Source organism: Notolepis coatsorum (assembly GCF_963971535.1).
Source record: "Notolepis coatsorum genome assembly, chromosome: 16".
Classification (NCBI taxonomy): domain Eukaryota; kingdom Metazoa; phylum Chordata; class Actinopteri; order Aulopiformes; family Paralepididae; genus Notolepis; species Notolepis coatsorum.
In genome coordinates, this window is record NC_140180.1 from 68,841,952 (window position 1) to 68,868,046 (window position 26,095).

At 43.1% G+C, this 26,095-nt stretch overlaps 1 protein-coding gene across 1 annotated transcript in view; it reads right to left on the minus strand.

Annotated features, from left to right (window-relative positions):
• Positions 1-975: 975 nt before the first annotated feature.
• The window catches only part of pld7 (phospholipase D family, member 7), a gene marked incomplete at its 5' end in the record, with an annotated part of 28,282 nt that continues 3,162 nt past the window's right edge, over positions 976-26,095 (minus strand). The window contains 10 exons of the mRNA XM_084332064.1: positions 976-2,391; positions 3,054-3,153; positions 3,280-3,445; positions 5,274-5,413; positions 13,755-13,958; positions 16,838-16,965; positions 17,249-17,363; positions 17,702-17,882; positions 18,759-18,946; positions 20,459-21,436. Of these exons, the coding sequence (XP_084188190.1) occupies positions 2,189-2,391; positions 3,054-3,153; positions 3,280-3,445; positions 5,274-5,413; positions 13,755-13,958; positions 16,838-16,965; positions 17,249-17,363; positions 17,702-17,882; positions 18,759-18,946; positions 20,459-21,436 (2,403 nt within the window). The 3' untranslated portion in view covers positions 976-2,188. The remainder of the gene's footprint in view (positions 2,392-3,053; positions 3,154-3,279; positions 3,446-5,273; positions 5,414-13,754; positions 13,959-16,837; positions 16,966-17,248; positions 17,364-17,701; positions 17,883-18,758; positions 18,947-20,458; positions 21,437-26,095) is intronic.

Genomic DNA, 26,095 nt, shown 5'->3' on the forward strand with positions numbered 1-26,095 from the left:
GATGACCGATCCTTGCGATGGATAAAGAAGTGATCCGCTGGTTGAATTGCGTGATCTGGAACCTCCGGTGTGAGCCATGTTTCGGTGAAGCAAAGGACATTGCAGTCCCTAACGTCTCTTTGATATTGAATCCTTGCTCGGATGTCATCCAGTTTATTGTCTATTGATTGTACATTGGCTAGCAATATACTGGGCAGTGGTGTACGGTGGCGTCTGGATCTCAGCCTGTTACGGATCCCAGCCCTCTTTCCTCGTCGTCTTTTCCTGGGCTCTGGGAACAAAGGGTCTGGTCCTAATCTCCGGAGAATTTCTTCAGGCCATTGATGCGGTTCGGAAAGCTGATCCAGCGAGTAATCCAGTTGGTAAGTTTCCCGTAATCCAATGTCTATGAGTGACTGACGGTCATATACATTAAATGCACCAACAGTTGGTACGCACAAAACTCTAAAAACTATAAATATTAACAAAAGTAAACACAGTCTCGACGGAGCGAACAGAGAGGCAGCCGGTCGGAGCGGCGCCATCATCAATTAATTTGATTAATTTCTATCTTATTTGTCATTCTATTGTCATTTTCTTTTTCAAATTGTTTGATTTATCTCACCATTAATACTTACATAATCTAAATGTTTTTTATTCCTTCAATACACAACCATGTTACAGTAAACTGTAACTACTAATTTCACTTTTATATCATTATTATTTCTTAAATCTGTCTGTTTCAACACTTACTGGTGGTTTTCATCCACACATGTAGTATGTAGTAGTTTCCCCCACACCCCCTCCCCTTCCACAAGCATAGTTGTCTATTAATGATACAGTGAGTACAGGCATGCTGATAATTGAGAATGTGTTGTAAAAGGTATTTGTATATCTGTACGGTCTTAATTTTGTGCTGAATAAAAACAATAAGTTGAAAAAAAGAAAGGTGACTTAACCAACAGAATTCCCCAGGTGTAATGTAATATGGCAAATTCAAATTCAAATGAAAATACAAGTATCTGGCATAGATAGGCAGATCACACTTGATAGGGCCACAAATTATTTAATTTCCCACATGAGAATGTGATCAAACATGGTGCAGACATTTTGCGCGCAATATACAAAATGCTCCAGGCATAAAACTCAAAATAGTACAAAACCGTTCCTTTTATCCATAACAAACTCAAATGCCAGTAACTCAACATGTCAATGACTGAAACAAACTTGAACTCTCAGTGTGAGAAAATAGTCAAAAAGGTCCATATTCACAAAGCCTCGCAAAGTGGAAGTACTGATCTAGTCAGCTTTGTTGGTTTGAATAAGGTCACAAGGGACAAGTGCTCGTGGTCACAAACCCCAGTTCAGCTCTGGGAACCTTTATGAATATGGGTCCTGAACCAACAATTACAGTAGGGCTGTCCCCGACTAAGGATTTGTATAGTCGATTTGTAGTCGCCAAAATTTGCAAAAAAAGAAAAAAAAAAAAGAAAAAAAAACGTATAATATTTTTCTTTAATTTTTATCATTCCATTTGGGATGTGGGGGTGCTTAATGTCTGAAGGAGTCGACGGAAGGCTTCTTGTTCTCTGCGAAAGCATGCAATTGGTCCACTGATGGATACATTTTTATATTTGTCTAGTCTAGTGTGTTCATTAGATGGGTGAAATCCTCTTTCAGTGCCTCTGTGCCTGTTTTCTTAGGCAGTTAGCCTCTGGTATGTGTGCCATTAGCGTTAGCCACGCTTCTAGGCCCCTTTTCTTTTGGAAAGAATCATACAAAAAAACGTAAATAAAAAAAATATATATATAAAAAGAAAAGAAAATTATAATATATAAAAAAAAAAATTGCATCCGACTAAGAGGTTGGCAGTCGACTACGGGTCCTTTCGATCGATTATTCGACTAATAGGGGTCAGCCCTAAATTACAGTATAAGATAAGTAAACTGTAGTTGAAGCAAAAAAAGGAAATATGTACAATAAAATGCCACAGAATGTCATAGCCACAGAAAATAACAATTCCAAAAATATATTCAAAACATATGTAATCGCTGCTGTATCTGCGATGTTCCTGTGTGCGTGTACAAGCAAATCAAGTTGGAGTGGTTTGCGATATGTATCAGATATGTATCTGTATATTAAAACAATAGATCAGTGGTGATGAATGAGGGCAGACGTCCACATGGTCGGGAGTGAGTGCGGAGGCAGATCAGTGGTGATGATGAGGGCAGACGTCAACATCGTCAGGAGTGAGCGCGGAGGAGTACTGCGAGGTCCAGTCTCGGAGGAACAGCTCCTCCACTTGGCTCTGCAGAGTCCTCTGGTCCCGGCCGACCGCAGAGTCCGTCTGGTTCACCACCAGGCCCACACCGGCCGTCTGCGTGAAGTAGTTCTCGGACCAGTTGGATGTCCCTGTGGACACAAGTTTATTATTAATAGATGGAGCTTAGGTTCAAGTTCAGTTCAGAGTATGTTTGAATTCTTTGAGATCTGTTCAAAGATGGTAGTGATCAAGTTTGTTTTTCGTTTTAAGATTTATTAAGAAGTGTGTTGAAAGGAGTAGGAGTGTGTTTGGTAGAGGGTGTTATCTAAAGACTAAAAGCAATACAGTTACTATAAGGGTCCATGAGACTAGGTGTACCGGTATGTCAGTGAGGTGAGGTGCAGTTAGTCCACACAATCTAGATTAGTGGTTATCAAAGTGGGGTCCAGGGACCATGGGACATGTTCCATGATAGGTTTCACTAAGAGAATGTATAAGAGTGACTATTCTGATAAAAACCTATGAGAGAATGTATAAGAGTGACTATTCTGATGATAGGTTTCACTATGAGAGAATGTATGAGTATAGAGACAGATAATACAGGAATTATGGATTAATTCATATCCAACAACCAAAATATTCTCTGACAAGGGTTCCTGGTGGGGTGCATGGCCTTCTACATACCATGAATGCCGGGATCCTTGACATGAAAAAAAGTTTGAGAACCACTGGTCTACATAGTCCCTTTAAGACTAATACGACTCTGCCCTGAAGGTGAGCATGCCTTACTGAATACATTGGTGATAGGTACCTATATAGACCACTCTGTCCGTCACCATGTACTTGGCGTGGTTGACACGGGAAAATGGGATCTTCTTCTGCTCCGATGTTGAAGGCACCGTAAACACTTTCTGTAGCGGGAGACAAACATCGACAATGACAATCAATTTACTACTTACCAGTAGTATTTATCATCTATTGACTGAAAAACTAAAAACAAAACAGATGGATGGGGAGCAATAAAACGACCAACATACTATGTTGATGTTACATCCCAGCGGAGGTCTGTTGAGTACGGTCAGAGACTGCAGGAAGATGAACATGGAGGTTGGCGAGTGCTGCCAGCAGCTGACCAGAAGCTGGACCTCCACGCCCCTGGTGCAGGCTGCGTCACGGAGAGCCGAGTCGATGGCGGGCCAGTACCTGGGACGGGGAAACCAGAACATGTTACATGTCCACCACTCTCACTGGGGTCACTCTCTAGATACAATGTCATATAGACATATCACAGTATCATTATAGGCTATGATTATAGTATGATCACGGTTTCACAGTAATGATTATTATCCGGTAACATTAAGAAGGGGAAAATACTAATAATAATTGCTTCTGGTCCTGCAAAGGGAGAAGTAGGCCTAGTTTTAGGCTACAAGTGAGTTAAAAATGAAGTCTATAGCTGAGCAAAAGGCAAAGAAATATCAGAATATTGTAGTCACAGATACCATAGCTTCTAAAATACTTATGGTTAATTAATTGTGACATTTATAATAACAGTTAATAGTGAGATAATTGTGACATCCAATCAATCAATCAATCAATCAATCAAATCCTTTATTTTACCAGATAAGCATCAGATAATAAAATCTCTTTTTCAAGAGTGATCTGGCCAAGCAAGGCAGCAGAAAGTCTCAACATAAAAAAGAACATCACAATAAAATACAGATAAAAACATTCACAGCAAGCTCCAAATTCAGGCAAGTTATCAAACAGGCAAATGATCAAACACAGTTGCACTGTCCGAGGGAACCGAGTTCGTAGGATTTTAAAATGGCTTTGAATTCTCCGAGGGTGACCAGACCTGGTAATTTTAGGTCCTCCTGTATCTTGTTCCAGGATGAAGGAGCAGCATATTTAAAAGCTCTTTTTCCCAATTCAGTTCTCATATCGGGAACTTCCAGTGTTAGAACAGCTTGAGAACGAAGGGCATACTTATATTGCTTCGTGCACAGAAGCACACTTAGGTACGAGGGAACCAATTTAAGCAGAGCTTTGTGCACAAGAGAGAGCCATCGAGAAAATCGTCGTATTTGAAGAGATGGGTAACTTGCAATGGCATATAGGGTGCAATGGTGCACTCGATTTCCACATCCCGTGACAAAGCGTAAGGCAGAATGGTACACAGTATCCAGCTTTCTAAGGTACTGATCAGGTGCATACATGTAAAGTAAGTTACCATAATCAAGTAGTGGTAAGAAGGTGGTCGAGATCAGGTGACTTCTCACTTTAAGTGAAAAACAGGACCGGTTTCTAAGCTTCAGCTTTGACAGAAGTTCATCTATTTGAGATTTAAACGTAAGGTTCTCGTCCACTGTAATGCCTAGATATTTGTAGGAAGCAAGTTAGCATTAGCAACCCCTTCGATGTCAGTCCCTCCAGCAGTAACAAGTCAGCTGGGAGTATCTTCCCATTTGAGAAGAGCATAAACTTTGATTTGCCAGCATTTAACACAAGCTTAACATGGGTAAGATGTGACTGAACAATGTCAAAGGCAGATTGCAAGAACTCCCATCGTTTGCACAACACTGGGAGATGAGCAATAAATGGCTGTGTCATCAGCATAGAAATGGTAAGCAGCATTAGACAGGTTGATACAAAGTCATTTACATATATGGAGAACAGTAGAGGTCCCAGTACGGAACCTTGTGGTACACCCTTAAGTACAGGGAGGAAAGAGGATGATAAACCAGCAGACTGTACACACTGCGATCTACCTGTTAGGTCATTTGAAAACCACTCTACAGCCTGTCTAGATAAACCATTTTTATGTAGACACTTCGATAAAATGGCATGGTCAACCGTATCAAAGGCTTTGGATAAGTCTAGGAACAGAGCTGCACAGTATTTATATTATATTATCCAAGTCTAGGAACAGAGCTGCACAGTATTTATATTATATTATCCAAAGCCAGAGATGCGAAGCGTTCTCGCATAGGTTGAACTGCTCACTGAAATGTTGTGCGAGTTGAGTCACCTGAGAGGCTCAGTGAACTGAGACAGAGGAAGGTAGTCCATGACAGAGACGTAAACAAATTTCTGGGCATCTGAGATGACGGCGAGGATGGTGGCGAGGTCGTCCGAGCGACCGCGGGCTGAGATCTGAGGAGGGGCACTCTGAAATATGAGCAGATGATGAATGGGAATTAAAGGGATAGTTAGGATTTTGGGACATTAAGCTATTAGCTTACTTACTGAGTCCCATGGTCAGAGTTCTGGCCGGGTTCCGAGTGAACGAGGAAGCTTTAGACGGGCAGCAAACGGGATTTGGGAGTCATGAAAATAAAAAAGGTTTTAATCCACACCACAACACACAGGCGAAAGAGTTACCCATTTCCAACACAAAATCATGGTCCCTTGAAACAGCCGATAGGCCACGTTACCTGTGAACCACCTCCAGCATGTAGTAATACACCAGCTTTTTTCAAGAAACTAAATAGTGCCAAGTGATAGCAGAGTCTGAAAAGCTTAGAGGACTGGATTTGTGTTGGGAATGGGTAACTCTTTTGCCTACATGCTGTGGTGTGGATTCAAACTATTTGGTTTCATGCCCCCGTTTGCTCAGAACCCGGTCAGAACTCCACGTGACTCTGTAAGTAAACAAATAGATTTGCATCGACTACACTACTGGCAAGTATTTCACACAACATAAAGTCCAAAAATCTGAACTATTCCTTTTAGGTTACATTGGTAAGTCAAAGAATATTATTTATTAAGCATCTTAAGTTAACTTAACCTCTTAACACTTTCAGCGCCACGCCTGGTTTTCCGTTTTACCGCTTGAATGCCACCATCGGCGCCAATGTTAACGTTAATATCGCCTAATCTATGTTTTAAATTATGGCTATGTGTCTAATCTGCCCATCGCATTATCAAAGACTATTTTCCAGTCAGTGCTGTGAAGGCAGATTGTTTTTTTATCGCGTCGTTGCCGTTTCAGAGCAGTTAGAAAAGCCCCCGTTTTGATATAAAAAACAGCTCATTCTGGAGCATTCTATGAAAATCGTCTTTTAGTGGAATATTCCACAACGTTGATATTCGTCTGCCTTTTTATGAATCGTTTTCAAATAAACGCTAGATGATCAATATTATACGTGCACGCACGCACATTACGGCCGCGCACGGATAATCGCCTCGTTGATTTCCTCTCGGACTTTTACAGTGAAACCGAAAGAAGACATTTCACAAAACAGCTTATAACTTCATCAAACTTACTCTGATTATCCTACCACTGATAACATAGAGTCCTTACCTGACATCAGATGGTATCCAACTGGTATATTCCAATTCCTGATCACCATTCTAAAAAATCGATACGTGTATGGATCCAACACGATACAGTAGAACTCCATGATCCGCGGGGATCTGAGGCTCCAGAATGAACTCTAGTAACCCCGGCTGGATCAGTGAACTGGAAAATGTGGAGTACCGGATTTTTTTCCCCATTCATTTTCATTGAGTCCATTCCAAAATCACTTATGTCATCTGGGAGACGACAGGGGGCGCTTTTTTCCACAGTGATCGTCGGCGCCCCTCGGCTATACTCGGGTAGGCTCGGGTGATGCAATAATTTTTCAGATCGCAAAAAAAAAAAAAAAAAAAAAAAAATCCGAGAAATCTCGTGAGTGGCTAGCAACCACCTATAAAAAAACACGAGAAATCTCGTGAGTGGCACTGAAAGAGTTAACAGGTGGGGTACCGCCGACGTGCCCGTGGGCGGAACTCACAAAGTCACGGCACTTTGCGAGCGTCTAGCGCAGGGGTGGCCAACCAGTCAGAGACTAAGAGCCACAAAAATGACTGTGGTACCACAAAGAGCCACACCATATACCAGCGTTTCTCAACCTTTTTTTTCAGTCACGGCACCCTTCATGTGTTTATAGGTCTCACCCTCTGGCCTCTGAAGTTGCTAATGTCTTTTTTATTTGGGCCTCACAGGGTTAAAAGTACCCTGTGAGACCCACGGTTGCAAAATTACAAAATCACTTTTAGCCATTTAAAAAAATAATGTTTATTTAAAAAATGTTAAAGGGGAACTATTTTACTATTTCTTTCACTATTTGGGCACTTTTACACAATTCCTGTGAGTCTATGGAACACCTAGGTTTTTTTCAAAAAAAAAAAAAAATGCATTGTTTTGTATTTCTAATCAAGTACTAAAACCCGCATTTTTCTACCTCAAGATCTTAAGCCGTTTTGAGGCTGGGCGCCAACCACTGTGTGGCCTGGTGCCAACTGCCACATCAACTGCCACATTATTATGCAGCTGAGAAATCTCTGACATCACAGATATGCACATTTTCAGATGACTCAGTTCAGTGAGGGTGAATATTGTGAGAGGAGAATTGGAAGAATGCGCCAATATGAGAATTAGAGACATATATCCTATTAATATAAGTCCACATAGCTACGAAACAATGGTAAACACTGAAAAAGGCCATTTATAAGATAGTTCCCCTTTAAGCACATGTATAGTCAATTGGTCCTGTTGTTCAGCCTCACAATGCTATTTTATAGTAAATGTGTTTATATGTCCCACCCTCTGGCCTCTGAAGTTGCTAATTTCTTTTTAATTTGGGCCTCACAGGGTTAACCTCTTAAGCCCGAGATATACAGTAAAAGTGTATATTTTCAGCATTACGTTTGTTTACCAATTATTTTAACTGTTATTAGTGAAATATAAGATTATAGAAATCTCAGGGCATTGAGTCGGAAACCGGCGCATATTGACAGGAGGAAGTGGCACAGCCAAAAGTGAGTGTAGTCTTTTGAAGGAAGAGACTCAGGGCTTTCAAATTTCAAAAAACTACCCTACCCAGCTCACACCAGCCCCTGTCAATCATCCGACTTCTGGATTTACTTTTTAATTTCTCTTATTCTTTCGGATTATCTCCCACAAACCTGAACGTTATTGCCATAAAACAGAACGCAGTTAGTTTCTCTACCTTTCTGTGAACGTCTTGCAAAAAACGGTGTTGCAATATGATGAAAAATGGTGGAGAAATTTACATTATAAAAAAGATGGCAGAATTCAGTACTGTATCTACAAAACCTTCTGTTTAATCATCTTCCCTTTATTCATTTGCTTAGATTTTTCAGGTCTGGTCAATTTTAGCATGGTGTTATTCACAGTCAAAGATAATTTTTTTTTTAAAATAGAATTGATATTCTCCTTTGGTTCATTACAATTTACTCAAGCCTAGTAACAGACACACTATTTCTGACACTGATCCATATGTCCCTAGATTCAGATACCAAGAACATGCAAATGGACCATTTAAAAAAAAATTGTAAATGTTTATTCTACGTCCTTATGGAATGAGTGACATAAAAAAAAAAAAAAATGTATGGATGGAAGAGCCGCACATTGACGGGCAAAGAGCCGCATGCGGCTCGCGAGCCGCGGGTTGGCCACCCCTGGTCTAGCGGCTCAGGCTGCATTTTTCACCGAACATATAAATTACCGTTCGAAAGATCCATTTGTTGCCGTTTAACGTCACCTCACTCAACCAAATCCGTTACATGGCGATATGTCAGGCGAGCGTCTTTTTACGTGCTGCACGTCAGATGGCCACCCCGGAATTCCCGACGCTCCAGAACTGCCAATCATCCGCATGTGGGCGAAAATTATTGTTCAGCATTGTAGCCAATGAGTGTACTTTTCCAACGATACCCCTTTTTTTTGTCGCCGGTTATACTTGGATGTCTCTCAAAGACCCATTTCTGAATGAAATTTGGACCTGTACTACATAAGACTTCAGGCTATGGAAGCGTGGTGTTCCATAACCTGATGCTGGAATAGGTATCTTGCAACCACTACAGAAAAATGTGAGTACACAAGTTCAAGTGCAACTCAAGTTCAGACCTCTGTTACTCTATTTCATAGCACTAAAAGTGATTTTCCTTTTTGCATTAGTAACTTCAGAATGTTATCTTTGAAAAGAGACAGGCTCATCATGCATGTGCTATAAGTATAAAGCGAAGCTTTGCAAAAAAATTGCCACTTTTCTGAGTACCTGTTAAAGAGGTTAAATGGATAGTTCAGATTCTTTGGAACATAGCTCCGAATAATTTACATTTTAACAGACACTTTTATCCAAAGCAACTTACAAGTTCTGTCAGCAGGAGGGGTACAACTCTGGCAGCTAAGGGTAAGTGATATTGTTTGGATAGTTAGTTAATGGGGTCAAGCTCCCATCTGTAATAGCTGACTGTGGCTCACTGAAATCTACTTTGTGTGCACACAGTCAGCTTGTGCAGACAGGAGCTATTGACTTTGTATTGGTTTGTGGCCAACTATCCGGAACTCGTATGAGGAGCACCATGGATTGTGCTGAGAAAGGACTCTACTGATCAATATCATCATTGGTAAGTAAGAAATAGGGCCATCAATCAGAACTATCCCCCTTAAGGTAGGAGTGCTGATCCGATTGCTCATGAGTCACATAGCCATTTTAGACCGGCCAGGCTCCGTGCTGGAGCCGGTTCCCGAACGTAATCTCACACCGGCTGGCGCGTTCAGACCGGGATTAATTGGTTCAGAACGTGACAAATCGGTGCTAAACTGGCACCGGAAAAGAGTTGTTTTTTTCCACGCGACATGACATATTAGCATGACATCTGATTTATTAATGCCAATGCTAAAAAAAATTAGGGACAAACGCAATTGGCACAAGTGTAAATGATGGATTAGTCACTCAGTTAACAACTGAGTGATTAGCTCAACTGGTAAATCCGCTGGCTGTGGATCCTATGGTCACAGGTTCAAATCTCTTGCTTCCAAAAGTTATTTTACGTTAATTCATTTATCCACTCTGGTTGGATGGTGTATTGTACTTGTGCTGTATAATGACAATACATTTGAATCGAATCTCATTTTGAAATCGCTACCTGTTGAGTGGATCAGCATGGTGCAATGCCACACCTCCGAAGCTGTCTGCCACTGTCGTGTCCATAGGCAGCGTAGCGATTTCAAAATGAGATTCAATTCAAATGTATTGTCATTATACAGCACAAGTACAATACACCACCCAACCAGAGTGGATAAATGAATTAACGACGTAATTCTTTTTTCTTTTTCTTTTTAAACATGTGACCATAGGATCCACAGCCAGCGGACTTACCAGTTGAGCTAATCACTCAGTTGTTAACTGTGAGTGACTAATCCATCATTTACACTTGTGCCAATTGCGTTTGTCCCTAATCTTTAGCATTGGCATTAATAAATCAGATGCCATGCTAATATGTCATGTTCTACAGTAGGACTTACTACTATGATACCCATTAAAACAGTAATTCGAACGGCGGCTAGGTGGTGTAGTGGGCAAGGCACTCGCCACCAGTGTGGAGACGCTAGGATTCGCGTGTTCGAATCCAGCTCTCCACATTGTTTTCAGTTTAGCTGGTCGTCCGCAGTAATACACATTGGCCGTATTACGGGGAGGGAAAACTGAAGGGTGGGGATCGAACGTTGTGAACAAGCGACTCCTACAAGTCGGTTGGTGCGCCTGCGCAGTAGAATCAGGAAGTGTCAGGGGCAGCGTGAGCCTCCCACGCGTTACTCCTCGACACAGAGATTGAGCTGCGCAGGTGAAAAGATGCGACTGCTGTTACCTCAAGTACCGGAGGGGACTTGTGCTATGTATGACTTAGTCCACATTGCAGCCGGCTTGTGGGAGGCAAGAAACAGCGTTCGTGACAGGGGAGGGTTGAATTGGATGATACGAAATTGGGATGGGAGAAAATATAGAAAAATGGGAGAAAAAGTGGATAAAAAAAAAAAAAACAGTAATTCGAATAATAGAAGCCTACGGTACTTTGCTGGAACGATTCATTTCAAACGTATACAGTGCGTGTGTGTGCTTTTGTGTGTGCGCTCGCGCATTGAAGCTCGCTAAGCCTTTCTCCACGCATTCTTTTTACCTCCGCCTGAGTAACGCCCCCGTTGATGACGGAGACGGTGGAATGTTGGTTCTGCTTAAATGGGTGTAAACACGGGCTGGTTCGCCAGAGAGCACCAAGGTTCAGAGGGTTCAGAATGGAGCTGGAGCTTGAACCGGAGCCCGGGCGGTCTAAAAGGGCTAATAGAGAGGTGTAGACGGTCATGTGACCAGATGAGTAATCCTAGATCTATACTATCATTTGTATGTGATACATACAGTATGGGCCCAGATTAGCATCGGTTACTATGATATATAATATATTTAAATGCAAGCTGTGACTGGATGATCTACAGTCTACAGAGGTCTGAAAAGTGGAACATCACATTTGAATGATTATATTCATGAGGAAACAAAAATCTGTTATTCATTCATATCGATTTGGGTTACACACTTCATGTGTTTGTTTATATGTCCGGAGGTGCTTCCATGAGGTCAGTTGAATGAGAGTAAATTAGTCCTCTTAACACATTGACCACCTGCAGCAGGGGGCGCTGATCCCCCTTCATCGCCAGGTCTTTATTCAATGGATATAGTTTTAGACTGAGACATTTGCGAGTGCTTAAAATATATCTGATATTATTAGTGCTGTCAAACGATTAAAATATTTAACTCGATTAATCGCATGATTGTCCATAGTTAACTCGCGATTAATCGCAAATTAATCGCATTTTTTTTTTTACCTTAAAGGGGAACTATTTTACTATTTCTTTCACTATTTGGGCACTTTTACACAATTCCTGTGAGTCTATAATGGAACACCTCTGTAATATATATATTTTTTTTATTCATTGTTTTGTATTTCTAATCAAGTCCTCAAAAACAGCATTTTTCTACCACTGCGGGTCGTCGTCTTCCCCTGAACATTAACATGCAGCAGTGACTATATGACATCACATATAGGCACATTTTCAAACGACTCAGTTCAGTGAGGGTGAATATTGTGAGAGGAGAATTGGAAGAATGCGCCAATATGAGAATTTTGAGACATAGATCATATTAATATAAGTTCACATAGCTAGGAAACAATGCTAAACACTCAAAAAGGCCATTTATAAGATAGTTCCCCTTTAAACAGATCTTTTTCAAGTTCCAAGTTTTAATACTCTTATCAACATGCGAGTCATCAAATTCAAAACAGAGTGATGCACAAAATAACTTAAAAGAAAATAATAATTTAAAACAATGAATAAAGTGTGCATGAAATAATAGGGGAAAGAAAACGTTAGGAACTTGTTACATTCACCCACACAAGGGCTGAGTAATCACACCCCCCCCCCCTCTCTCTCTCTCACACACACTCTCCCAGCTCTTTTTCTCTTTTGCCCCTTCCTCATCTCTCTCACCCCCCTCTCTCTCTATATCTCACACACACACACACACACACACTTCAGAAACAAACATAGTATCAATGAGAGCATCAATAATACACCTGAGTGAAGTCTAGTAAAAAAAAATTATTTTTTATTTTTTTGTTAATCTCGAGTTAAAAAAATGTGTGGCATTAATAGAATCGGGAGTTAACGCGATATTAACGCGATATATTTGACAGCCTTAGATATTATATAATAACGCCGTCGACTGTCGATCGCGGTAGAAATAAATGTCAGATCAACGATCAAATTTATATATAGTGTTCTTACCTTGTATCTGATGTAATGCAAAATAAAGAATCCAAATATCTGATCGGAATTCCAAATACTGCTTGTGGAGGTCCGTACCACACTACCGACCGTTTCACAATGACGGGCGGGCAGGGTTACTGTTCGATGCCATCGTTGTATAGAACTGGCTCAGATCGGCTCCTAAAACACACCAGCCCATTTTCAATGAGATGCAATAGCTCCGCATGGCAGTAGAGGGCGGTGTTGACCATCTGCCAGCTCAGACAGGGTCTGAAGGGTATACCAGAGGCTGCAGCTATGAATTATGAATAGATATAGCGAATAAACGAAATAACTATCCCAAAAACGAGTCAACTCGTTTCTGGCGCTGAACGCATGGCGGGCAATAACGAGTTAAGTAGTTTTTGGCGCAGATTGTGTTAACAGATTTTAATGCATTAAAAGGAACACACCAACATTATAGGAAATGTGCTTACCGTCTTCTTCAGAGTGAGACAAGAAGACAAATACCAATTTCCTCTTCAGTAGAAAACTATCCGGCTGCCAACTTTCCTAGCTTAGCACAAATTAATGGAAGCGGATACGGACCACTAGCCCAGCTTAAAACTCTAGGAGAGGACCGTGTTTCTGGCCAATAGCTAGCCTAGTGGTCTGTATCCGCTTCCATTCATTTGTGCTAAGCTAGGCTAGCTTGCACCCGGATAGCTTTCTACTGAACGCAGAGAGGAAATTGGTATCCATCTTCTTGTCTGACTCTGGAGAAGACGGTAAGCACATTTCCCATAATATTGGCGTGTTCCTTTAACCACTACACTCCCTAGGTTACAAAGAAAAAGCCTCAATGAATCTAGCTTCAATGACCGGGAGATGAGCGGATCTGAGCGGATAACTCACAGAGAGGTAGACGTCTGCAGGCACTCCGTTGAGTTTGAGCCGGAGAGGATGCTGGGAGCTGGACAGTGCAGAGAAGCGGGCGGGCCAGTATGGCGGCAGGGACCCGTTCTTCTCGGCACCGAGGCTCCAGTACACCCCGAAGATCCTTGCCGCATCCTGAGCCAAGCAGCTACAGTCCTCCACCAAAATCCCCACCTCCTTCACCTTGGATGAGCAAAGAGATCATGTTAATTCTGACAAGGATGCGTCAGATGTCCAATGGAAAAGGCAGAGTGGCTATTGCCTAGGGATGGGTACTGAATCCGGTACTTTTAAGGGTATCGACCGAATCACGTCGGTACTACAGAGTACCGATTCACGTGAGATCCACCGGTGCCACATTTCGGGAATGCAAAAAAATTAAATAGTCCTTTCTCAGCACAATCAATGCTGTTCCTCATCCTAGCTCCAGCTTGTTAGCCACAAACCAATGGAAAGTCAATGGGGTCAAGCTCCTGTCTGTACAAGCTGACTGAAGCTCACTCAAATCTACTTTGTGAGTACTGTGGAGTAGATTTAAGTGAGCCTCTGTGAAGTTCCCCTTTAACATGAGACATGGCACATTTGAACCTGTGAATCGATACCGGTACACAACGGTACCTTTTTTCGGTACGTTAGTCTCTAAAAATGTAATCTACCGACCTCAGTTGTAAAAAAAAAATTCCAAACTTCAAATAATTTATTATCATTATTATTTATTTTGAACAATTTGTTAATATATATAATAATTGCAGCGAGCGTTGTCTGCATCTAGCTTTGTAAAGTGTAACCACACTTGCGACCATTTTTGGCTTGCCATTGCCCCGACTGCTTTGTTGTTGAATCAAGTCAAATCCTAGGTAAGCGTGTATTGTGCCGTGAATGTTGACGTGAACGTGCTGCTCACTTCATAGGTTTCATTTCGTGGTAAAACGAAACATTGCCGTCATCGGACTTATGAAAAAGTTTTTTTTACAGTACCGAAAAGTGGCAATGGTGGATCTCACGTGAATCAGTACTTGGTAGTACCAACGTGATTCGGTTGGTACCCTTAAAAGTACCGGATATCTGTACCCATCCCTACCTCTCTGACAGTGACAAACACTGGTATTTGTACATTTTTAAGGTCCTTGCAACACTTTGAGAGCCAGCCGTGTTTTCCTTTTTACCCCCTTGAATGCCCACATCCACTCCAATGTTAACGTTAATATCGCCTAATCTATGTTTAAAATTATGGCTATGTGTCTAATCTGCCCGTCGCTTATCAAAGACTCATTTTCCAGTCAACATTGTCGTAGCTTCATTTCCGTTTGATAGCATTTTGAAAATCACTAGTTTTCACGGAAAAAACAACACATTCTATGATAATCGCCTTTTACTGGAATATTCTAGAACGGTCATTTTTCGGCCTATTTATGAATCGTTTTCAAATTACTGTTTTAATGGGTATCATAGTAGTAAGTCCTACTGTAGAACATGACATATTAGTATGGCATCTGATTTATTAATGCCAATGCTAAAGATTAGGGACAAACGCAATTGGCACAAGTGTAAATAAACCAATCCAAAAGGGTGATTTACCATCTGGGAGACGATAGGGGGCGCTTTTTTCACATCTGAGCGCCTGGGGTGACTGGATCTCCAACGGTAGACTCGCTTGATGCAATATGATTTCAGATCGCTAATATAAAAAAAAACGAATAAAACGAATATTCTCGTGATGGGCCTTCAACCCGGGGGGTAATAACCCGAGAAAAGCTGTGAGTGGCATTCAAAGTGTTAAGTTACCTCCTTATACTACATCATTTTTCTAAAGGAATTTTGGAACCTATGGAACCCGTTCTAGTGACTGGCTGGTGCTTAACTCATTGACCGCCACGCTGTCTTCCCATCTCTACTCAATATTATTGACCATTTTAGCGATGTTTGCGGACCCATCGTGTGTTCCGTATTATAGCTATGGAGACAATAGTATGGCTCATTTGACAGGCATTGTTCATAGTCCAACACTCACTAACCAGTTCATTTCTACATATTGTAGTTTGTGCGCTATTCCATGCTAAACATCGCCCCTTTCCAAAATAATCCAGTCTTATATGCATTATGCCCAAATCGTTCGGGTTGCTCGCCTGAAACTCCAAATACTTCCAAATCAAAAGGTATATACCATATACATATGTGTCTTCACAAAAGCATCAGGGGGGGTGGGTCGTTTTAACCCGAAACTGCGATCGTTACCAAAAGCATGTTTTAGGTCCGGTAAAATAAGACACTGATCGGTACAGAAGTATGTTTTAGGTTAAAAAAAGGTACTCCAAAATTAATAAATCCCAGTCGCCCCATGGCGATTGCAATTACTTGTGTATATTGGGCATGGCTACCATACGGGAAAGAATAGGTCTGAGGCACCAGATCTCCTCCCGATTGCTATGTCCTGATCCACTCCGAGGCGAAAGCAGCCGGAGGTAAACGCAGTAGTACTGGAAGACAACTGATATCCCCAATTCCAAAGGTAGGCGATACTGCCACCTGGCGGGATCCGACCGTCATTGCAATTCCAACGTAGGCAGCTGTGCCAGGGAGACCCAGGCAGCTCCGAGTGAGTGTTTAGAACAGGGATCAAAGGGAAAATATCAAAGGATCAAAACCCGAGAAAGGTCGGGTTTGGCGCTCAACGGTTGGCGACGAAACCCGACTTTTCTCGGGTTTGGCGGGCAAAGGTCCCTTGAGTTTGCTCTGAACAGGGTAAATCTGCATTTCAATATGATGCCCCTAGCTCATGGAATGAACTCCAATAGTCCTTAAAGCTTGAGATTCTCCCCCCTGTTGCAGAATTTAAAACCTTGATCTCCAACCTTTGTCAATCAAGTTGTACGTGTTATAATTAATTAGTTATCCTTGCTTTTGGCCTAGTCTTGTCTCATTGTTATGATTTTATATGCCGTGTAATTTGATATGCTTTTATGCTTATTTATGTATGTACATTCAACGTGACTGTAAATGAGGGAAACCTCAGTTGCCTTTCAAGTTTTACTAAAGCTTTGAAATTAAATTAAATTAGATACCTGGCTGAGAGAGCGCCAGTCCATATTAGCGCTACCCAAGTAGAGATGCTTTTGATCCACGACCCACAGCTTGGTGTGAACGATGCCTCCTGTAATCGTTTTGAGATCCACCTCTCGGATCTCAGCTCCTGAAGATACGGGAAAAGAGAAACAATTATTGACACCCACAAGACTTATTCAATTTCTTCTAATAATAATTATGTATGAATATGGCTGCATAAAAAAGTATATACCCCAATGAGAAAATCCACCACCGAAATTTGTATTGGACAAGTTCAGTCTAAAATGTGTGAACATAAAAAGCTTTCCATCACAGCTAAAAACCAGAGAGTAAGAGATTTCCTTAAAAGGAAAAATAATTATAATAACTTTAATATTTCCCATAACAAAAGTCAGCACAATGAGGTCCACCTGTTGAAGCCAGCTCCGTTATGTCTTGAGGTGTGTCTTGAGGAGAGTTCACAGCAATCTGAAGCTTCACGCCTTTGGCTTCAAGCTGCATCAACTGCTCCAAGACCTTTCTTCCCTGCAAAACACGTAAAAAAAAATACATGTATACATTAAATACATCTCTTTCGATTAAGGTGAATTGACTGTATTACACAACACTAATCTGCCCTACCAAGGCAAACTGCAGCAACTGTGCGAGTAGTGAAACCAAGAAGAATTACTTCAGTTTATATCTCCTGTTCTGCCACAGGCAGTGTTTGTACCCAAGTAGATAGTATAGTAGTATATTAGACACCTTCTACTTCTGTACCAATAATACCTTTGGCAGGAGATAAACTTTAAAAGCTATTTTCTCTGCATCACAAACTGTGTAGTTGCTGCGTGTTGCCTTAGCCGACATGGCTTTGTGCTGACCTGCGCGTCGCTGGGGTCACTGAGGCCACGGTCGCTGTTTTGGAGCGCAAAGTAGAAGGCGGCTATGTGTACGGAGATGTTGGCCTTGTTCATCAAACCAAGCCAGCTGTCCGAGATGCTTGGCAGGGGCGTAGCAGCAGACTCATAGAGACCCTGAGGAATGCTCTCCACCAAACGCACTCTGGACGGGGAGAGAGGAACATTACATGGTAGCGCTGGGCGATTAATCAAGTTTCAATTTCAAACTACAATTTTGGCTTCTTCCCACGATCATGAAAACAAGATAATCAAGAATAAAACGAGTATTGTGCCACATGCCGTGTTGCTCTCATTTTGTCTTGTGTCGTAAATGTGGAGCTTTGTGCATTTATAAAACGTGAAACTGAGACAGAACGAGATTGGAGAATGACCAGACCAGGACATATTGGGTGAAAACTAACCTCTCTTGTATTGCCTGTTCTGTGTCAAGTAGCTTAGGCCACTTAATAATTCAGTCTCTCCAATACAATAATTCTCTTGTCATCATATGTCCCAAGACATATGTTAACAAAAACCATTAATTTGTTGTTTGTTATGGCATAACGTTAGGGCTGTCTTAAATACTTCGAAGCTTCGTTCGATGGCATGAGCTTCGAACATTAAAGAAAAATCGAAGTGGAAAAAAAATGATTTTTTTTTCTTCTTTGTTTGCCTCCAAAATGCATCTCCAAGGGAATATCCCTTGGAGTTGTACATGACGGCGACGCCACACAAAACATTAATAAGGCTATGCCTATGCTGCTATGACTAATGTGTTACCAAGTTGGCTAATTTAATTGTAATCATCTGCTTTTGTAGGTGCATTGTCTGATATAATTATAAATTATAAATTAAATATAATATAATTGTTTACTTGATAGACAAAGGTTGCAACATAATTATGTAATGTCATGTCGTTGGCTGTGAGAGCAGCCCCACTGCAGCCAGGAGTAATTTGTGTATGTATTTTATACGCATCGATCTGTAACACATCATATTCTTAGGGGAAATAAAAACAGGATTGACAGGATTTTCTCACCGACAATTGGAGCTGCAGGGCTCTTGTACGAGGCCAAGCCCCTCCAGCCAGTGCAGCTCCAGCTGAACCACCAGGTGAGCAACAGAGACGGGGAGCCCGTAGTGCCAGACATGCTGCCCCAACCCCCCGAGGAGGAGCAGGGTGGTGGGGAGGAGGCAGAAGAGGGGGAAACTGGAGCACACAGATTTCTGCAAAGCCAGACACGTTTAAGCATTATCAAGACACGGGACAACAAACACAGCAATTAACCCTTTCACTACCAAATGGTTTACCCTTTCACTGCGACAATACAGGTTAACCCTTTCACTGCCACACGACAAAGAGTTAACCCTTTCAGTACCACAATACAGAAGGTTAACCCTTTCAATACCACACTACAGACGGTGGTAGCGAAAGTGTTAAGAGTCGACGGTGACAGGGAAAACAAATTCATGACCGCATTCCAAAACGATTATGACAGGGCGGAAAGGGACGAATTCCATTTCAGTACACTCAGGTTACCGTAATTCCTCCAATAGTGACCCGGGCTTGTATTTGTTTCAACTGTAGCGGGTACCAGGCTTTTATTAGGAGGAGGCATGTATAAGAGAGAGGCCTATATTTCTAATTTTCAAACAGATCATAATGAATAAATCAACATTTTGTGTCAGTTTGAACCCAGTAAAATGTACTGCCGGGTTCATTTATTGAAACCAAGTACTGTATGAAATAGTAAACAGTGCAATTACAGGTGGTCACTGGTCATTTCAACGTTTTCAAAGTGAAATCAAGTAACTTTACCTTAGCAGCTCCGGGTACAGTAGGTAGCAACGTTAGCTCTCATAACGTTAGCCAGTTAGCAGCTCCGGGCACAGTAGGTAGCAACGTTAGCTCTCATAACGTTAGCCAGTTAGCAGCTCCGGGCACAGTAGGTAGCAACGTTAGCTCTCATAACGTTAGCCAGTTAGCAGCTCAGGGCACAGTAGGTACTGTAGCAACGTTAGCTCTCATAACGTTAGCCAGTTAGCAGCTCCGGGCACAGTAGGTAGCAACGTTAGCTCTCATAACGTTAGCCAGTTAGCAGCTCCGGGCACAGTAGGTAGCAAGTAACGTTAGCTCTCATAACGTTAGCCAGTTAGCAGCTCCGGGCACAGTAGGTAGCAACGTTAGCTCTCATAACGTTAGCCAGTTAGCAGCTCCGGGCACAGTAGGTAGCAACGTTAGCTCTCATAACGTTTCCACTCGGAAAGTAGTGTCTCCATCTCCTCGCTCACTTTTTTGTCCCTCCTCCAGTTATGCGTGCTCTTTTACCGTCAGCTGCTTTCAGCTCTGTTGTTGTTGTGTTACGTGCTGTGCGCGACCCGTGTTCCATAAGTAAGGAGAGGTTCGCTCACGCGTATATTAGTAACCCGGTTTGTATTAGGAGGTCGGCTTATAATTGCTTAGCTCAACAGCGCACCCGGACATTAATAGAGAGTCGGTTTTTAATTGAATACAGGTCACTATTAGAGGAATTACGGTATTTAAACGCTGACTTGGTTTTGGAGGCTTAATTTAATAAGAATATAGGACATGCATATATCATTTATAAGCTTATGCCTTTTCAAAATCAAAGACCGTTGACAGTCTGAAATGATTGTGCACATTGTATTGTGTGTGATGATGACTGAATGAAACTACTACTACAATCTATGAGCAAAATATAAAAACACCCAATTCACCTTTGTTGATTGCCTTGAGGTAGGCTTAGTTTGCCTCGGCGGCACCGCAGGCGGGGTAGAGTCATCTGTATCAGTGCTTTTTTCTGCAATGGTTTCACACTTTTCTGGAACATCTTCCTCGTCGGTATCCTGCTCGTGATTGTCCTTCGCCGGTTCATCCGATACATCGACACTCCCGACAGCAGGCTCCACCTCTGTCATGTCATCTAGGCACGGAGTGTCAGACTCATCTTCCTCTTCGAGGTCGAGCTCAAACTTCATCGACTCCGTCTCCCACGGAGGCTCCTCGTCCACAATGGCGTTGGCCTGGCAAACATCCTCCTCCATAACCTCTTCAGATTCTACCTCCTCTTCAACTCCCCACGTGTCTGCCGGGTCTTCCTGAGGAATAAGGCTCAGGGGGGTCTCGCTCGAAAGGTGAGTCGTGTGGTCGTCTTTGGCGATGTCGGCCTCTCTTTCTGATGAATGGTACCCTGGCTCTGACTCTCTGAGGGCAGGCCTGGTGGTGACAGTCACAGGATACTGAGGCTCAGGTTCCTCCGACAGACCGGAACTCTTTGGTAGGGAAGTTAAGGCACCCTGGTTTAAAAAAACAGCTTGTTCCGTGTGGCTGAAGGGAGTTTCGAGGCAAAGTTTGGGGATACGGACCGAGGGTAGAGGAAGGGCTGTCTCTCTGGCACCAGGCTGTTTGGCTTTGGTAGCATCCCCGATTTCGCTGCCGTCTCTCTCGGGGAGCAGGGTTGTGGGGCCGGGGGAGTCTTTTTTAGTAAGAGACGGAGCAGGAGGTAGGTCCGTGTTGTGGCTGCCGCTGGTGGCGGGTCGCTTTTTGGTCAGAGCACTTTGGAAAGTGGGGATTCGAGAGACAGGCTGCTGCTTCTCCATTTTGCGGTTAATTTCTTCTTTCTCCTCAAGCTCTTTCCTCGCAGTCTCTTCTCTTGGTCCGAGACGGTCCAGCACAACAGCACAGGACTTCAACACCTGAGGAGAAGAGCACAAGTGTCCCATGTTAAAGGGGAACATCACAGAGGCTCAATTAAACCTACTCCACAGTACTCACAAAGTAGATTTGAGTGAGCTTCAGTCAGCTTGTACAGACAGGAGCTTGACCCCATTGACTTTGCATTGGTTTGTGGCTAACAAGCTGGAGCTAGGATGAGGAACAGCATCGATTGTGCTGAGAAAATACTATTTTTATCAGTGCATAAATAGGCTACGGACTATAGCCACATTGATTATGTTTTATGAATTCATAATTGTAACCGTTTTAGATACAACTAATTGGCCATGGCATTATAGATTCAGAACTGAACTTCAATTCTCATATTAACAAAGTGACCAAAACATCGTTCTTCCATCTCAGAAATATAGCAAAAGTACGACCATTTATTAATCAAAACGATGCCGAGAAGCTAATTCATGCATTCATATCTAGCCGGTTAGACTACTGTAATGCACTTTTTACAGGTCTCCCTAAGAAAACCACAGAGAGGCTTCAACTAATCCAAAACTCTGCAGCCCGACTGCTTACTAGAACCAAAAGGAGAGAGCACATTAGTCCAGTCTTAGCTGCTCTACACTGGCTTCCTGTAACATTTAGAATTGACTTCAAGGTCCTTCTCCTTACATACAAAGCTCTAAAGGGACAGGGACCTAGCTACATCGCCAACACTAATAAATTACAGGCCAACAAGAACACTGCGATCATCAGCTGCTGGACTACTAGAGGCTCCCAGAAACAGTCAAAAGAGGATCGGTAATGCAGCCTTTATCAACTATGCCCCAAAACTATGGAACAAACTACCCCAAAACATCAGGGAAGCCAACTCGCTAGACATCTTCAAAAGACAGCTTAAAACCTCTTTGCTCAAGCATTTAAATGAAACATCAGGGATATCCTGACACAAATTGTACTTTACCTGCACTATTCTTACCCTACCTACACTTCCTATCAAATTCATGCGTTGGTTCTATGCACTGTAATTTTTAAGAGCACTGCTCTGTTGTAATCCAAAATTGAACTATTTTATCACACTTTTTACTTCTTACTGATGCACTGCTCTGTTGTATGTTAAATACCCTGTTGTATGTCCGTTCTATTTTATAATTTTTAGCCTATTTAGTATTTTTAAACTGAATCCAACCGCACTTTGTTTTTACTCTGTCTGTTCTAAGTCAAACTGGAGAATGCAGGTTGACTTAGACCAGAAACTCATCTTTCCACCTGAGATCATTACAACCAACCTCAGGCCGGACCTGGTCTTGTGGTCAACCTCTCAGAAGTCTGTGTTCATTGTGGAACTAACTGTACCATGGGAGGCTGCAGTTGGTGAAGCATATTAACGTAAACGACTGAAGTACTCCGAGGCAGAACAACGCGGCTGGCGTGCCCAGGTGCTTCCGGTTGAGGTCGGGTGTAGAGGATTTGTTGCCATGTCCACAACCAAGCTTCTCTTTTTTTTATCTACTTTTTCTCCCATTTTCTATTTTTCTCCCATCCCAATTTTGTATCGTCCAATTCTACCCTCCCCTGTCTCGAACGTTGTTAGGCCATGCCCCCCACAAGCCGGCTGCAATGTGGACTAAGCCTTATATCACGTGTCCCCTCCGGTACTCGAGGAAGCAGCAGTCGCATCTTTTCACCTGCACAGCGCAATCTCTCAGCGTCGGGGGTCTGCGTTTTGGAGGGCACGCCGCCCCCGTCGCTTCCTGATTCTGCTGCGCAGGCGCACCAACCGACCTATAGGAGTCGCTGTCCACAACGTCCGATCCCCACCCATCAGCTTCCCACCCCCTAATACTGCCAATTGTATTAGTATGAACGACCAGCCAAGCTGATAGCAATGCGGAGAGCTGGGCTCGAACCCAGCGTCTCCTGCATTGGTGGCGAGCGCCTTGCCCACTGCACCACCTAGCCACCCCACAACCAAGCTTCTCAAGGGGATGGGAGTGCGAGGACAGGCGTTCCGACAAGCTGTCAAATCACTGTCAGAGGCTGCCGAACGAAGCAGCAGATGGCTATGGATTAAGAGAAAGGACCCCAACTGGGCTGCAAAATGACCATCGAGGGGTAAAAGCAGAGGGGGGCACACCTGGGACGCCAGGTGTTGCCATTGAGCCCTTCGGAGGTGTCGTGGGCCTGTCAACGAAACACCAATGAAGGATGGTGCCCACCTGAAGACCCCAGTGAAGCTTTTACCACTACCCCATTCACTACCAAGTGCTGATTATCTAAGGGATTGTACTATCTAGTCCTATAAGCTCAACTGTCTATTCTATTTTTATTATTTGTATTACTGAATGAAACTGTAAACAGAAAGGCTATGAGGGCCGACAGTCCACTCTACTGGTTAAAGTTGCTTACTCGTGAGTAGTATGTTCATTGATAAAGAAAAATAATGTCCACAGCCGCTCCGGTGTAAAACAAATATCCAAATGGTTTATTTCTCTTCCACAGCAAAGTCTTTCTTTACAGAAGTGATCCTAAAGCTATTTTCCTAAACTAAAACTTGTTTGGCTGTTTACTGCCACGAAATATTCACGTCACTACTACAAGGTAAGAAAACTGTATTTTCCCAGTCTCCAAAATCACAGCCGACTCGACACATGACAAAATTCCTCCACACCTGAAAGCCGTAAATCAACTTGCCGGCTCTTTCCACAGCAAAACGGTAGGCAAGGCACCCTGGTCTAGAAATACAGGCTTCAATCTATGTTGTTTAGTCTATCTGTTCAGTACTGCTCAGCACTGTTTCAAGATGCACAATGAGATCTTCTTCTTCTTCTTCTTCTTCTTTTAAATTTCCGGCAGTGTAGACGCATCGTGGCGTATTACTGCCCTCCGCAATTCTTTTGATGGGCTCTTCTTCTTTTCCCGCAGTCTACTGGAACCCGTCATCCCCTACATTGTCCATTGGAGTGCAGCTAATGCTGCTACTTCCTGTCTGAGCCACCCCCTGCGGGACACTCCTTGCCCCCTGCAATCTTATTCTGGGCTGCTTGGTCCCTCTCAGCCCCCACACCCAATTCCCTAACCACCTTCTCCCATTTCAGACCTTCCATTCCCAAATGTTGAACCGCTATCCTAACAATCATCTTCACCCTCTCTGTTTTACCCTTAGCCTCTGCCAGACCATTAACTACCCCTGCCACGAAGGCCACAATACCAAATTTCTCCTCCCTTACCCTCTCTATACTCCTGCTCTACCCTTTCTGCCAAATGCCCTTCTCCAACCCCCTGCACCCTTTCTTGGCTTCCCTGTCCTACCCTGCTAACCGCCTCAGCATACGATAACTTACCATCCCTTCTCACTCTCCGAACCGCGACCTCCTTCTTCATCACCTCGAACTCCTTCTTCATCACCTCACACCCCCTAAACGCTACACTATGCTCCCCACCACAACTACAGCACCTCGGCTTCACTCCCTCTCCACACTTCCCATAGCCATGTTCCCCGCCGGCGCCACACCTAGCGCACCTCTGCCCCTTCCTACACGTGTTAGCTATATGGCCAAACTCCTGGCACCTATAACACCTAAGAGGATTCTGAACAAATTCCCTAACCCTATACATCCTACGCCCTACAAACACCTCCCTAGGAACATCCCCACCCTCAAACTCAATCACTACCGTCTCCGTCTCTGTCCTATCCGCTCCCCTCTTCATCCTTTCTACTCTCTTAACTGTGCCATTTCGCCCGTCCTCCCTTAACTCGTCCACCAGCTGCCCTACGTCCATCACGACCGGCACCCCAGCTATCACCCCCTTACATCTCCTCTTCTCCCCTACTCTCACCACCTCCCGTATACCCACCCCACCAATGCTCCTCATCCTCCTAGCCCTCTCCACCTGCTCCTCACTACCACACCCTACGGCCAGGTTCCCATCCCACAAAACTCTCGCGTACTTTACCTCCCCTAATTCCTCGTCAATGAGTTTGGGCAACTCGAGCCTACCTATTCTCCACTCTCCCCTCTCCAACTCAAGCCTAATCACCATATGAATCACTTTTACCACATCATTTACAGCACCCTCGCCTCCTGGCCCACTTGAGCTATCGTTCCTCACTTTCTTCCTCTTCCACCCTTCTCCCCCACTCTCCTCCCCCCTACTCTCCATATCGTCACCACCCGACCCCTTACCCTTGCCCTGGCTATTCTCACCCCCATCGCTGTCATTCTTCTTCTTCTTCTTCTTCTTATTTGAATTTCCGGCAGAGTAGACGCATCGTGGCGTATTACTGCCCTCCGCAATTCTTTTTATGGGCTCTTCTTCTTCTCCTTCTTCTCCTTCTTCACCTTCTTTTTCTTCTTCTTCTTCTTATTTGAATTTCCGGCAGTGTAGACGCATCGTGGCGTATTACTGCCCTCCACAATTCTTGCTTCGTCCACACTTGAGAAAGTTTACACTCCTCTTCTTCTTCTTCTCATCTTCAAAACACATTTCTATCGTCTCTGTCTCCTTCTTCTCTGCTCCTCTTGTCATACAATCACAATACAAACATCATCTCCTCTCTTGGAGGGCCCCCCCAAGAGGGGGAACCCTCCATCTCAGATACTTCTCCAATCATTCCTCTCTGTTGTTGAATATATAGATACACAAATGTTCTAGAATGTTTGATTATGACATCATACTGTGAC